Genomic DNA, 16724 nt, shown 5'->3' on the forward strand with positions numbered 1-16724 from the left:
TCATCTGTGCAATGAAACCTGGAGTATCCATTCTAATATTTGGTGAGGAAGGCATTTACTAAATTACTTGCTGAAATCATATGGTGTTGTTTAGCTCCTTATTTTAATCAGATGATGCATCTCTGAGGCACATTATCAGCGATTAGTTAGAAACCCTTCTCTGCCCTTTTTGAGAACAAAGAACTTTTCTGAAATTAAATGCTAAGAGAAATGAAGCACTGTTGCATTCTGTCAACAAACAGGTATTAGAAAAAGGAAAAAAGATGATTAAGTACACTTCCTCCAGTGCTACACAAAACCAGTAACTTTTCTGAAAGAAGAAGAGTTTGCTTAAATAGCAAACAAACAAACAAACAAAAGCTTTAGAGGAACATTTTATCAGAAGTTACTTAAAAAGAACATTGTTTGAAAAGACAACAGACAGCTTCGTACTTCCTTCTGCCTTTTTCCTTTAACTGTTTCTTAGTAAGGTACAGAAATCTACTGAGCTGAGCTTCCTAGGAAGACCTTGTTTTCAGAATTTGGTATCTCACAATAGTCATGTGCAAGAAAACATAAACAGCTTTTTCTGTTCATAAAGGAAAGACAGATTAATTTAAAAATATCTACTCTCCTAAATGAAATTTGTACATCTCTTTTTGCACTGTCTCCATTTATATAACACAAATAATTAAGAATGTACCAAAGTTAGCATGCAGCAAATATAGCACAGCACAATTCTGCAAATTCAGTATCAGAAAAGGGTTGTGTCAATAATCAAATCTATTTGCATAAATTATTAAACAATATATAATATTGTAACATGTATCTACCTTTTCATAAATTAAGTGCTGGGCTCATTTTTTTCCTATGAGTTCTCTTAAAATTAACATGTGCCGCATAAATAATATAAACCTTATGTCTACAAACATTGCTGTCAAATTGATTTAAGAAACAGAATGTGATGGGGAAAAAAAAACATTGTGAAAATCTTTTTTATCTCAGAAAAATTTTCCAGGGAGCAAAAAATATATCCCCTTATATCAATAGTCAGATCTTTCCTAAGAAGTAAGCTAATTGAGCTGTTTGTGTTGATAAACTCCCTTTTCTCCAGACTGTTCCTCACTGAGCCATAATTATTTGCAATTTGCCTAAGTCGTCCATTTACTGATACGTCAAGCATGAAACAGAGGCAATTCCAGAAAATGGAAATGCTTCTCAAAATCAATCTTTGGGAAATAATGTGGTAGAAGTTACTGTGTGATAGAAGACTACCTTATAACTGTCACATGGAGATGAATATTAATTTGTTGAGGTTAAGGTGGCTTTGTGCTTCATTTGTTGACTTTGCTTAGCCATCAGCAAGCAGCACAGTACAATTACTCCAGCAAAGCTATTTTTCTAACATGAGTTTTATGATTTTTATGTACTTACCAGTCAGCACACATAACAATGTCAAAATGTCCTTCCAGTTGAGAGACATCTGTCTCATTATCCCATCGTAAAATGCTAGAGGAAAAAAAGATTTTAAAAAAAAAAAAAGAAAAAAGGACTTACATCTTTCATCTTGAGATTTTTAAAGTATTAATATTATTCTTATGTGACACAGAAGTGTTTTAAAAAGTACACACTCGTTACTTTCAAAGATGAATGTAAAAATATCCTTCTGTACATTTTTAAGGTTTTAAATTTCAAAGCCAAAGAGCTATTTTTTATTATAACAGAAAGGCAATCCTCACAAGTTCTGATGAGTGGATCACCAACAAATACGCATTTCTGAATTAGTGGCACATGTATGGCTTCAGATTTTTACCCCTTAACACCACCGCACAAGGAAGTGAAGTCAAAGTATTGACAATCTGAATGAAACACAAATTTGCAGAATACATTGGAATTCATGGATCTCCGTTACATCTGGCAGGCAAGCCAGTTGTGTTTCTCATTGATGAAGTGAGCATTCACTTGGGCTGAAGGGAGGAGAGACAGGGCGAAAAAATACCAAGCTTAACTTCAATGCCAGCTGTGTTGCTTCAGGCAAGCTTAAAAATACAGCAGTACTGACTCTGTCAACACCTATTCTCTCATAGGTGACAAGTTATTTAATTCTAAGGTACCCAATAGTAGGGAAAAATGCACATATGTACAAAGTTCTTCTTTGTTTATAAATGTTGCCAATTTATGTAGCTGCCATGGAGAATTTCAGTACTTTGCTCCCATTTAAAAAACAGGAACTAGTATTGGAATTTACTGCATACTTAAAATATCATTACCCTGAAGATTTGAAGCTGCATTTCTATTTCAAGGTGATTTAAAAAAATAATCTATCCTTCTTTTTCATTTCCTTGTTATTTATAATAGAAAGTAGATAAATATTTATGGGAAAAGCACTTGTGGGGGAAGGGTCTAATCTGATCTTGTCAGGTTGTGCATGCTTATCTTAGTTTTGTATGAGTCTTGACCAAATAGACCCTTTAGTCTTCCCGCAGCTATAATCTACTTCTGGTTAAAAGCCATCTCCATTCACATCCTACTCCTAATATTTAACTGAGGATCAGTTATAATGTGTTCATTCAGAAATCTTCCCTAAGTATACAGGAAAAAAGGAAATTTTATACATCGACTATACTATATGCAAAAAAGGCTTGGAAATATGTAGATAGATAGATATAGAGCCATAAAGAATTAAGGTACCACAATATGCATGCACATGTGCACAGAACAAAATTTGAGAGAGAATGCTTTTAAAACATGGAAATTATGAAAGGAGAGGCCCAGTTGGTTGGGAAAGCTTTGATTACGTGGGGCTCAGTGTAACTGAACAGATCAGGACTCATTAGCCCATTTGCCCTCCTGGAATTTACTGTGTCAATCCAAAGAGAGAAAAGAGTAGATTAATTTAAATTTCCCCCCTCAAATTGAAAGTATTCCAGATTTTAGAAGCCTAGGTAGCTTTGCACACTGGCACGCAGCAGGCATCCAGTAGTGGAAAGTGACAAAGGAGAGTTCTCACTCTCAGCTGCTGGCTGCCTGCTGGCTACCAGCAGCTTTTTCAACCCTGTTTCCGTGGAAACTTAGGTTAGAATGGTGAAAATTAGGTAAAGGTAAGTTTTGTGGGTTTAAAGCACGCACTCTAATACTTTAAGAATCCTGAAGCAGAACTGGAAATTGGTAGATGAACTGTGAGCCTTAAAAGGCCACCTTTGGTTCTCATTGCTACAGAAACAGAGATCTGATCAGTACCACTATAGGGATTTGAATTATGATTTTTCCAACCCATATATTTACTATACTTCACACATGCAGTTCGGAAGGCAGCACAGGTGCCTCCTGGAAAAAAACCCAACCTCTCTCATGTTACTGTCAGGTTCCTGCTAAACATCCAAAATATAGCATTTTCTGTGCACACCTACCGTAGGCACGAAGGAGTTTGTGTGGGTAGGTAAAAGCTCAGAAACCATAACGCTGAGCAAAATATGGAAGTGATGAGTTGCCAGGAGCATGAGCAGTGGTGCAATGTGACTGGCACGTGTGCTGTCAGGAGTGAGCTAAGGGCCCCACATCCAGCCATAAGCCAGTCTTCCTCTCTTTTCCTGATCTAGCACCAGGGCTGCTCTTGGTCTCTAGCTTCAGTACAGTTGGATTCCTGAAGACATGATAATTATGCAAAGGCCAATAATAAATTTACACACAAGATTTTAAAAATCAAATTTGCCATAGATTTTCAAAAGGTACAGCAATATCTTTATTACTCTGGGGAAATAACCATGTAAACTAAAGATAATTTCTATGAAATAAATTCCAACGGGACTCATTCTGATCTCACTCAGGATGTATGCACACTGGTGGGAGAGGTGCAACTACAAGCTGTATATATTTATCCATGTTATCTTTAGCCAAGTGCTAGTATGACTAGTAAAGGAAGCGCAGCTAGGGTAAGTGAAGCTCAAGAATGGCTGCAGTCTCCAAAACTGTTTTGGTAGGTAACTCTGGGCTACCACATCTACACTGTTACCCGTTTAATGCTTCCACATATTTGCATGAGCTGCAATCAAACATCTGCATTCTGCACCTGTAAAGCAGACATGCCCCCGTATATCAGAGAATCAGAAACAATTCTGCTCAGAGTCAGCATTATTACACCATTAACACTGATGTCAGAATCAGCGTGATTCTGAATCAGAATCAGCTATTTTGAATTCTAGTGCTAATGAAAGTAGTGAATCAGAGTCAGGACGTATATAAATACCGTCAGCTAGCCATGCAAGTTCTTGTAATCCAAACACAATTCCTGAGTGTGAAGTACAGAAAAATCCACCGATATTGCAAAGCAACTCTGAGAAAGGTAAAGATATGTGTATGTGTATCTAAATGCACTTATCTATATGTAGTAAGGGGATGAGGAACAATAATTTTTGCAGGGGTTATTGAGGACGTGGCTCTTGGACTTAGTGGTCAGCTCTGAAAGAAATACCAAAGGCACCATGAAATAAAGGCTGATTGCATTTCCATTTAAAGAAAAGCACTGCTAGGAAACCGTGAAAAGAGTTAGCAACAGAAATCTGAAAATCTCAGTCTTTATGAAGTTTCCTTTAAAAAAATAGATATATCAGTGTAAAAATATCATACCACAAAAAGTCTTTTAAATCACCAGTATCATGTTGAGTGCCAACATGAAAAAAAAAATGCAAGCCTTGTTAATATTCTCCTCTTGGTCTTTTTCCAGTGATGCTAAATTAGTGGACATAAACCGCATTTTTCTAAAGCCACTTTTCTTCCAGCAAAATAAGAAGTTTTAAACTTATAATGTTTTTATGTCTTTCTTTTGAGGGAAGACACTACAGCACTAACTCCTGAAACTATTTTGTAAATTTGAAAAATGTGCTTTACTCTGTATTTCTGTCCAAGCCACACCTTCAATGGCTTTTTTGTAAAACAAAAACAAAAAAAATGCACAAACAACCAAACAACCCCCCAACATACTTAAGGCTGTGTAAAGCCACTCTTGACATTATTTTGTGCTGGCTTATTTTACTTATGCAGGTTTAGTTACTTGCAATTGAGAATAGGCAACTCAGTTTCAGCAGAAAAGGGTGTGAAACCCACTGGAAATATAAAACAGTTTGGGAGCTTTTTTTGCCTACAACAAGAACATTAAAAAATGAAATATGATGTGAGGGAAAAACAGTACTCCACTATTCAGCTAATACTTAAGTCAAACTGACGGTGGCTGAAACTTGGTACCCGGTGATGGCTGCTTTAAGGCCTGTATCAAATGCATTTGACCAGTTATCAGAGGAAAAGTACCTATTACTATAATTAGCAATCTTGATGGCAGTCCTAGCAAAAAGGACAAGGACTGAATGAGCTATGCAGAATGAACTATCCTCTCACGTGCAGAGGTGGCTTTTCCAGGTCAGGGATAAACATACTATCAAAATAGTCTGAGAAAATATGTACTGATGCTTTAGTTTCCTAGGCTGCCAACCGTACACCATTCTAAAGCAAGAAATTAATTTTTAAAACCCCAAACAACATACAACACAATCAAAGCATTTTTCCCCCCCACCCCTCCACTCCATCCCAAATTTATCTTTTAAATTGTCAAGAAAGCCAGAAAATTAGATTAGGTCAAGATAAAAAGAATTGTAATGATAACAAAACAAAAAGATCAGCTAAGAAAATAGAGACTTTAAGTACTACCAATGTACCCCCAAATATCACCTTGTATTTCAAAGAAAAAAAGCCACAAAAAAATAGCAAATGTTGCAGGGATAATTACAGCACCCAAGGCAGCTTCCCCTGTACAGTAATTCTCATTTATGGAGGATAGCCTGAGAAATGTTGACACTCTTCTTACACTGGTAAAGTATCTCAGCAATCTACAACAAAAGACCTGATTTTACCAGGTTTCTATTTCTTATGCAAAATTCCTCATTACTATTATTATTCAACTTCTGTTATTCAGTGTTTGTCTTCCTCATGTGTCTAGGCAGGCAACTTACATGAGAAAAAACAGGTTAAGTCTCTGATTGTTAAAACTTGAAACATTTCCAAGTCCCTCTGACATGTTCTTGTGGTGAATGGCATAGGCCAGAGTAGCTCTCAAGTTAGCAGAAAAGTAGTTGTGCAGATAAAGACAAAAAATCAAAATTAGAAGGACAAAAAACACAAAAGCCTTACTTGCTTCAAAATGTGTTAGTAGTTTTAATAAAGATAAAAAAATTTGTCCCACTTAGCAGATGAACAGCTACCAAGAACCCCTATCTACCCACCTCTTCTTTTCATATTTTAATTTAGGCTTCAGTCTTTGAAAAGCATTATCATTGGTAAGTATACAGCTTCAAGTAGAAGATTTTGTCTGGGGCTTTATATGACTTTTTCTATGACATTAACCAAGCAAGTTCATTAACACATTAACAAAAGGCATCACCAGGATGTTTCTCCACACCTTGGCCTTTGAGATTCTTCAGTTTTGTATCAAGATCAAGAAGATGGATTTTAATTTAGCGACAGAGGCAACGTGTGCATCTATCATTACAACTCCTCTGAGGAGTCTTGCAAATTTTCCCACTATCATTTCCTCACCTTTCTCATGATATTCTTTAGGTTGCCCCTAATTCTCCACCTTCTTTCACCTTCTGCCCTTCTTACCTTCACTGCTTCACTTTGCTTTGTTTTCTTATCCATGATCTCATTCCCTACAGTGCACACCTGGTTTGAAGGAACCCAGGTTAAATTTTCAACCACAGGTACACAACATCAACCATTCTCTCTTTTCTCTGACATTTCTAATCAGTTTGAATGTGATATTTACAACTGCTGAGGGACTTTTCCTTCAAACAATCTCCTTGCAGGTCTTGGCAACTTCCACATCATTTATCTACTCTTGTCAAAGTATACAGATGATTTTTTGCAGCTAGGCTCAAAATCTGCACTTCATCCTTATTCTCCTGGGCCTTCCTTCCCTCTTCACCCAGTAAAATCTTGCTATTCATTAGAATTTTTAATTTCACTATTTTCTGTTTGGGTTTTTTAAATTGTTTCTTACAGTTTTTTCAATGTGCTCTTCTAAAGACTGTCTTCCAACCTTTCCCACATTTCTTATAAATTCACAATGTTTCACCTCAACCTCCTCTTCCTCTGAATTGTACTTCTGGGCTATCTCATCCATAAAAGTTAAAGCCAACCACCCACTTCTCTGCTTCACACTGTATATCCACAACTCGGTATTTTTCACAGTCTCAGTCAGTGAGAAGCTCACTTCTAAAGTACAACAACGCATTATTGTTACCACCTCTTCTTGATCCCTTTGGACACAGCCATTAATTCCAGTTTGTAACCTAGATGTAGCTTAGATCTTCCTCTATAATCACATACCTCAGGTCTGTTCAAATTTTGCGTATTCTGTCTGCATAGCATCTCTAAGAAGTTTCTTATCTACCCACTCAGATTAAACTCTTGACCATGTCATCATCACTTACATCTTAACATCATGTTGTGGTTTAACCCCAGCTGGCAACTGAGCACCACACAGCCGCTTTCTCGCTCCCCCCCAGTGGAATGGGGGAGAGAATTGGAAGAGTAGAAGTCAGAAAACTCGTGGGTTGAGATAAAGACAGTTTAATAAGTAAAGCAAAAGCCATGCACACAAGCAAAGCAAAACAAGGAATTCATTCACTGCTTCCCATGAGCAGGCAGGTGTTCAGCCATCTTCAGGAAAGCAGGGCTCCATCATGCATAACGGTCACTTGGGAAGACAAAATGCCATCACTCTGAACGTCCCACTCTTCCTCCTTCTTCCCCCAGCTTTATAGGCTGAGCATGACGTCATATGACGTGGGATATCCCTTTGACCAGTTTGGGTCAGCTGTCCCAGTCATGTCCCCTCCCAGCTTCTTGTGTACCTTGCAGAGCATGGGAAGCTGAAAAGTCCTTGACTTGTATAAGCACTACCAAGCAACAACTAAAACATCAGTGTGTTATCAGTATTATTCTTAGCACAAATCAAAAACATAGCCTCATCCTAGCTACTACGAGGAAAATTAACTCCACCCCAGTCAAAACCAACACACATCACAATATTGTTCTCTCTGCTCTTGGAAAATGCAGTCTTGCCCTATTAATATTTATGCAGTAGGCTGCTGCAAAGATTGTTTTTGCTGCCTACAACCCTGATCTTGTCACTTTTCTCTTTGTACTCCTCCAGGTAAGTTGCAAGTCTTCTTTTCCACATGCTTCACAACAGTTCACTTCCCTATTTTTTATCTCTCATTCAATATTGAAAGGACAAGTCCCTTCTTTAGTCAGCCCTAATGTCAGTCTACATCTTCCACTTAACTTTTCAAGCAAGCCCCTTTACAATTTTCCTCCACGATGTTACCCATGAACATTCACAAACTTACTCCATTATCCTTGAAACTCTCCTTTAAAATAGTGCCTATAAAAACTGAAAAGGGGCCAGGCTGCTCTTGTGCCTCCAACTCTGTCTGTCATGCTGACTACTGTTATCCTCCTTCACCATATCTATCTCTGGTCTTACACCAGAGATTCTCTAACACAAACTGCCTTTTTGCTGTGTTTATACAATGCCTGGTACAACAATTCATGATGAAACCTCATCATGTTAATGTGATAATACCAAAGAAGAGAAAACACCAAAATCAACAACCCTTCTAACTTGAGATATTCTATGATTCTATGAGTTTATCTAGGTTTTCCTGCCTAAAAGTTCTTTTCTGAAAGTGTATGATAAAGTTACATACTTCCCTTACTCCTTATTCTGAGAACAAATTTTTCTCCCTGTTATTCTGTACAACATATTTTGCTAAAATTCAACTGAGAACATTACAGTTTTGTCTTCAAAAATAACATTTCTAACACACAATTGCTGCACACCAAAAGCTACTAAATTTTTGGGACATAATAAATACACTGCATGTAAATAAAAGTGTTGCAGAATAGTGTTTTCCATTTTGTAGACACACCACAGCCCAACATTCAGCACAAGTGTGGCTGGCTTTTTAAAAGAAGTGAGAATATCTTGTATAAAAATATTATTAATAAAATACACCACTGGTGTTTGTGAATTTGCCTTTTCACTTCCCTCCTCTACATCAATACATTCTAAATCAGTCTTTAGGAGATTCAGTACTGTTTTGAGCAAGGTTCATGTAGGACATTATGCACAAAATGACGGTTCTCACATTCTAATTCAGACTGATATGGTATAAAAAATACATAATTTCAAAATGCAGGACAGCATAAGCACATGTGGCACAACTGCACTGGCATGATCAGAGAATGAAAGCTTTGTAAAAGTTTGTGTAAAAATATGAAGGAAAAGAAGACGGTTTCTTGCTCTATGGAAAATGGTCTATCCATAAATACAGAGATGATAACCAAGGGAACAAGAAGAAAAAACAAAGAATGTCACATGAACCAGGCATGTCCAGAAGGACGGAATGGGAGGAAAAATTAAAAACAGCAAAGAAGATGTAACTCACAGGTGCTTAAATTCTGATGGCAGAAGGGACCACAATAAACAAACATACAAGATTTCAAATTTCTGTATCAAGCTCATAAATCTCAGGAGATGAATACACGTTTCAGAAAGATATCCAACTTGACTTAAAACACATTCACTGCTTACGAAACTACCACTTCCCATGGAAAGATGTTCTAATGTATTATTATTCTCTCATTTCAAATGTCAAATGTCAAATCTCATTTTTTTCTAGACTGAATTTGCCTAGCTTCAATTTCTACATCTTGTTAGGTACTTGTAAGCTAGATTAAAGAGTGATCGTCTATTAAAGATTTTTTCCCTACATGAGACTTTCAGATCAAAATCAATTCATTTCTTAACAATCAAGTAATTTCTTTGACAAGTTAAGTAAACAGAGCTCTCTAACTCTCTCATTTCCAGACCCTGATTCATTCTTCTGCCTCTTTCCTGAACCCCATTAATTTTCAGTATCTTCAGTTAATGTTGGAATAATTGAATATTAATGAAATAAACAAAGATAACACTGCAAGCATCATTTTGTCAAAATTTAAAGTCTGTCCCAATTTTCCTGTGTCTGTGGCAAAGACTATCTGAGAGTTCCTGTGAAGGAGAGACGCTACTGAAAGTGTGTAAAATGTACCTATAAAGGTAGAGCCAAGGTAGACAAGGAAGGGTAGACAAAGGTACAATGGTAACAGCATGAACCAGGAAACAATGTAAAAGTTGGGTAAAAAGATGGATACACAAAAGAGCATAGGCATAGAACAAATAATCTTCGATTCTAACACCTCATGGATGTTCTCCTTCAAAGCCCTGGGAAAAAAAGATGTAAGCTTTCTCATATACGTGGTCTCCACCTACTCTTTCTGTCCAGTCCAAGAAAGTACAAGAGGAATAGTTTTACCAAAAGCATGGTTTTTAAGCTAAGAGGAGACTATCACAAAATAGCCAAGGATTTGAGCAAGAATTATTTAAAATAATGCAATGCTCTACTATTCGCTAGCACCTAGCTTTTCTCCCTGTTCCTCCAAACACATAGAAATGTTTCTACAAAGCTTGCTAATTTTTCAATTTTTTCTCTTTCACGTAAAGAAGACAGACAAAACCACAATGCAATTTAAAATAAATTGCAGCTTCATTAAGTCAACACAACTGAGTGAAATACCCAAATAGCAGAGGCTTGGAAGTCAGTGAAAGTCAGGTGGTATGGCGAAACGGTAAAGAAGATTATTAGAACATTCCTCCAAAAGTTGAAGTCACACCCAAATGAAGAAAGGATCACAAACTTGGAAAATCAAATATAATAATAAAATTAGGCAGGCCAAAAATGAGTGTACTCTTTCTTTTGTTCTAAATCTTCCTGCCAGCTGATAACGAGGATATAGAATGAGCACTCACAGAGGATAACAACATTTCAGAGAGGTGATATTAATTCTTTGCATTGGTGTTCACTGTAGAAGAAACTGAAGACAATTTCACCACAGAAGCCTTTTTTTGATATGTCTTCTGTAAAAGGAAGTCCTGCTTTATAAAACTTGAGCTCTTCAAAGGTGTCAACAAGTATTCAGATAAGGGTGATCTGCTTAACACAGGCTGCATCTGTTTCCAAAAGGCTACTGGCAAAAGATCGTCACCAATAACATTTAAGGAAAGTAGACAGCCACTGGAGTAGAGCCCTGGCATGGCTAAATAACGGAACAAAAGACAGGGAACAGGGTAGTAGTAAATGGTCAGTTATCACAATGGAGGGAGATAATCAGTGGAGTTCCCCTGGGACCTGTTCTATTCAACATGTTCACAGGAGATGAGCACTGAGGTGGCAAAGCTTGCTCATGTTAAGAAGTTATTCAAGATAGTAAGGAAAAGAGTCGACTGTGAAGAATTGCAGAAGGATGAAACTGAGCAATTCGACAATAAAATGACAGATGAAATTGCAGATGAAATGCAAAGTGCGCAAAAGTAAAAAAATATTCTGGCTTGATAAAGAAAATGAAGGTCTTCAAACTGACCGTCACTGGAAAGCTCCTGATGTAGTGACAGGCAGTGTCATGAAAATATTAGCTCAGTGCTCAACTGCAGTCAAAGAAGCAAATCACTGTTAGGCATTTTTAGAAGAGGAACAGGAAGCATAATTATTCCACTACATATATCTATCATTTATGAACTTTGAATGCAGTACTGATCGCCCTCATCTGAAAATGAGTAGATTGAAACTGGAAAAGATTCAGAGCAAGGCAAATATGATCCGAGGTATGGAATGGTTTCCACATGAGTTGAGTCTTCTGTGATAGAGAGCTACTAATTCCCAATGGGCATGAACAAACAGTTCATTGTTTCTTGCCACACGTACATAAAGCGATTGAATTAAGACAGGAGGAACCAGGAGCCTTTCCTTTCTAGGAGATGTTCCTTGTGGCAGCTTCTTCCTTGCCAGTAGATGCTGTTGGGCAAGAGTGTTATATGAGGAGACTGGAAAAGTAGTTGGAAGACCAGGATTCCTTCAGGGTTGCTAAGCTGACAAACAGAACAAGTTCAATAAATATGTTTTCAAAAAGTTTGAGTTTAGCAACACAGGTCATTTTGATGAATGAAAACAGAGAGAAAGTCTTTATTAATGTTGTTCTATGTTGACAGAACCTGTTACGTGACCAGATGCAATCAGGAAGGTTAGAAAGTTGACATATTTGATAAACATTACAGTGAGTTAAAATATTCACTTGTTGGCTGTTACAGTGAAAGAGCTAATTAATATAAGAATGGAATCAGGATGATATAGTTCAGTGCTCTGTCATTGAGACCTCACCCACTATTATACTGGATGCCATTTAGTCTTTAGAAGACTATTTTTTTCTTTTTAGGTTTAATTCTGGAAGCTAATAATTTCATTACATTTGTGAGGAACACTAAAATCTCGGATAAGATTATAACCTGTTAACATTTAAGGAGAAGGTATTGTCACTTTTAGTCACATTCTTGGTATGGGTTCTAATGTTGACTATAGAATGAACAAAGTGTACACGATACATTTTTACTAATCACATCAAAGGGTGCATCACACCACAAGCATTTCTCTCACTGACTTGATGCTATATGTACTTGTTTGCACTCCTATGTGGAAGGTAATCTCTCTGAGGCAACTCTTAGTAAAACAATAGACTTGTCCACCGCTAAATCTCACAGGTCCCATATCAGCAATAAGTATACAAATTTTGTTCTTAACAGGTTTGGTCTTCTCACAGAAGGGAATCTGATGGGAAAAAAAGTTCCCTGGTAGGTAAGACAGACAGTCTCTTAACCTTTAGACTATACTGCAAGCCTTCCTCTTTGATAAAGCTTTTCCATCATAACATTTGTAATAACAACAATTTTTCAAAATTCTACTACGGAAACCCCTGCTTCAGGAGGATTTCCATACTAAAATAAAGAAAAAGAGCAGAGATTCCTTGACTTTGTTATTGCTAATTTAATCATAGGTGGACATGTTCAAAACAATGATATAATACATGTCAAACTAATAACAGTTGATGGTACTAAGACGGCTATTAGGATAACTCATATATTAAGTTTTGGGGTAAACAATGTGATTCACGGGTAATTTTTGAACTGTGAAAAAAAAAAAAATCGTCAAACCCATACATGGTATTAATAATTCACCTTACTACGGCAAGTCATTATTAGTAACTTGGTGGCATTACTGTACCTATTTCCAGTAAGCCTAAGCAAGAAATTCTGAAATACTTATGGAAGCTAAAAATAAAATAGAATTGTATATCCACTGCTGAAGTAAACTGTTTACTAAATATCTATTATTACATTATAACACATAATATGACAAACTGCCAGTTTGGCTTACATTACTGTACTTTTAAACAATAATCAAGAGTTGGCAGAGAGCTAGATAAGTGCTCATTTACTGCATTTTGTATAAAACTAAATAAATAAACGTATGGCAGGTTGTCCTAATCTAACTTCTCTTGGCTGATACTGGATTGTTCCTTTTTGTGCCATACATCTTTTGGCATATTTTCCAAGACTAGACTTAAATGTCTGGAACAGTCACAAACTGACTCTCATACTGATAATTTCTGCTCCATGTGCAAGGAAAAGAGTAAAAGATTCCGATGTGACATGAAGGTGCAGTGAGAAGGCTCTATTCTGAATTATCTTTCATACGGAAAGAATCTTGTAACTTTGCACTGGACACTGTGCAAAGTTCCAAGACTTGACTCCGTTTAAATAATATGTTAGTGAGGAATGTGCAGTAAGTCATTCACTTAAATACATCACTACATTAATTTGCCTGCAAGCTCTGATCAACGTAAAAGAAGTCACCTAACATCACTTTGCATGCCAGTGTTACATTTTTCCCTATAAAACACTACTTTTTCTTGTGATCACACCACACCCTCCCCCCCCCATTATCATTATATCACTAAGGTTTTTGGTTGTAGCAAAAGTGAATCAGGGATACGGTAATATTTCAGATTTTACATCAGCCTTTTTGTTTCTTAAAGGCCTTGAGAAGTGATAAAGTAACTTTATTACTGCCTTCATCACATGTCATTACTGAATCTGAAAGACTGATCCATCCATTAGTACTTCTCAAATAACTAACCAAAGCACAACCTTAATTTTGACAGGAGAAATCAACTATTAAGGTGTGTAAGATAGAGAAATTCAAGATGATAATTATTTTGGGGATCAGACAGTCATTTGAATACTTACTTTACAAAAAGTTACATATTACAACAAATCTGCAACAGCCTTAAGAATGTTGAACTAAAAATCAAATTATGTGTTTATTATAATAAGCCTTATGTTCTGATATAGTACTAGACTTTATTTTGTATTTTAATTATTTTATTTATGCAAATAAGGCCCCAAATGCTATTGCACTCAAGAAGTTAAACACTTGACATTTTTACTCCTTAAAATGCAACATTTTATGACGTCTAGATATGTTTATTAATTAGTGATTATTAACACCCAGTAAACAACATCATGTCTTGTAAAAACACAATCTTTCTTCACAGCGTGAGGCTGAAATCTATTATTCACTGATTCCATATGCTGAAATACACTCAAATGATCACAAATGACCTTAAGCATTAGATAAATGTAAATGAGGACAGGGTAGAAAATGTGCTTTTGATTGATATCTAAAAGACCAGGTTTGAAGTCTTGACAAGGGATGAAATCTGAAATCTCATACAAAGTAGATGGCAATTGGCAATCTACAAAATCTAAGCTTCTGGATGGACGTACCACACAGCCTCTCCTCAGCAGGGATGAGTGTCTGAGGCTGCTCACAAGAAGCGTTCAGCACATGGAACCTGAAAGACCGTTCCTGGGGCCCGCATGGCCTTTGTCTACTTGGCAGGCACTTATTAGGATGCAGAGATATATCTCTAAGTTATATGCATGTACACCCTAATGAAGGCAGAATTTTTCTAACCCTAAGTGCTCACTTAAAAGAACTTCTCCACACAGAATGGCTACATAAGCGTAGGGATAAATGATGTGAATGATAGCCATTAAAATTGTATGGGTTTAACCCTCTATGTTAATAAGCTTATTCTGCCGTAACAGCTTGCCTTTCTCAGCCCTTTTTCAGCTTTACTTTTGTCACTTTGAGAAGGACTGAGAGCCCTTCTGGAATGAGAATCATCATAAAAAACCAAAAAGATTTAGTCACACAAATAAGACTGCACTGTTTGCTCTTAGGTAGCCATCTCAAAGCACATTCTAATCCTCAGCCCTATACCACGAATATGAAGTACTTTGCAATTTACTTTTAAAATACTAGAAGAGATGAACACACTTCAGATTTTCAGCTGCTTCCAGTCCCTGCAACTGGAGATGCTTCAATGAAATATAGTAAACAGCTAACCTCGGTGGCACCACCTATTACAGGGTGGGTCTGGAAGGGCTCTGGACATGATCTGAAACCAAATTCCCTGAACCTCTACAACACTCACCCTCCACAGCGTGCCTTTGGGGCTAACTCGGAGATAACAGAGCTGGTGCACTATGAGAAAAGATGTTGGGTGTGCCCTGCACCTTAGGACATAGCCAGTGAGAGAAGGGCCGCAGGGCACTGTGCCTGGCTCTCATGCTCCCCCATCCGCAACAATATGACACTGATTGCGCAGATGGGATGACCAAAAAACCTATGGATGCTCTGACAACATCCACCTCAGGGGAAAATGGGATTTGTTGCCACCCTGAATTCTCAGAGCTATTTAAAATGAAGCCTGCCAGCAATTTAGGCACATTCATTCCAAGACTCATATTCAGTACAATGGGTAACGTTGACTCTGAAGCAGCCAGATTTCAACCGTGCACTAAACCACAGGTTGAAAAGACATAGTGTGTGTTAAAAAAAAAATAAAAAGGAAAGAGAAGTTATGTCACCAAGATTAATCATACTGTATTTGCTATGTTGAAAAGCAATAGTAATTTTTTTTTAGTAGTTCCAAATTCCTCTTTTGCATCACTTACCTACTTATATCGTATATACATCTATGTCAGTGTAAGTAATACAGGTCACGCTTTCGTATACATTTCACATTTACATTAAATGTACAATTACATGCAATAATCAGTAAAACAGTTTAGTAGAATCTTACCAGCTTGATACTTTCTGAGCCTTAAATACTCCTGCATTCTGGTTTCTTGTGATGATCTCATTCACATCTGTAGCATATTCATTAAGGATCATCTATAAAACTACAGCGGTAATAAAAACAATTAAAAAATACTTTTTCCATTGTTATTACCTTATAATGTCTTTTATCTGTTTGGTCGTCTTTAATCTGTGCTCATAGTCAGTCTTTTCAGAGGCATAAGTTTTACACTGTTACTCCAGCACATCAGCCATAAATCTATGCAGGAACTTGCTCCTGTTGCCTACCTCTACAGACTGGATCAACTAGATCACAGTGCTGAGGTTTTGGAGGCTTATGTGTTTTGAGTTTCTGCCCTGCCACAAGACACGTACCTTTGTTCCTGGCTCTATCTGGGTGAAATACAACACACAACAGGAGCACCTTATCCTATAGGCAAGGGAGTTTCTAGTCCATTTGCTTTCTTGAGAATGATTTGGAACCACCATAAAAGATAGTACAAGGATACTACAAAGTAATAAATGCCTTTTCTTCCCCACAGGCACTGCAACAGTGCCTCAGCCTCATGTCTCAGTGCCTCAGGCTCATGTCTCAGCTTCTTTCAGTTTTGAAGA

At 37.1% G+C, this 16724-nt stretch overlaps 1 protein-coding gene across 1 annotated transcript in view; it reads right to left on the minus strand.

Annotated features, from left to right (window-relative positions):
• The window catches only part of CAMKMT (calmodulin-lysine N-methyltransferase), a 218679-nt gene that overhangs the window by 19355 nt on the left and 182600 nt on the right, over positions 1-16724 (minus strand). The window contains exons 7-8 of the mRNA XM_064446093.1: positions 16114-16180; positions 1414-1488 (exon numbers count right to left, since the gene is read on the minus strand). Of these exons, the coding sequence (XP_064302163.1) occupies positions 1414-1488; positions 16114-16180 (142 nt within the window). The remainder of the gene's footprint in view (positions 1-1413; positions 1489-16113; positions 16181-16724) is intronic.

The sequence above is a fragment of the Phalacrocorax carbo genome, chromosome 3 (genome assembly GCF_963921805.1).
Source record: "Phalacrocorax carbo chromosome 3, bPhaCar2.1, whole genome shotgun sequence".
NCBI lineage: Eukaryota > Metazoa > Chordata > Aves > Suliformes > Phalacrocoracidae > Phalacrocorax > Phalacrocorax carbo.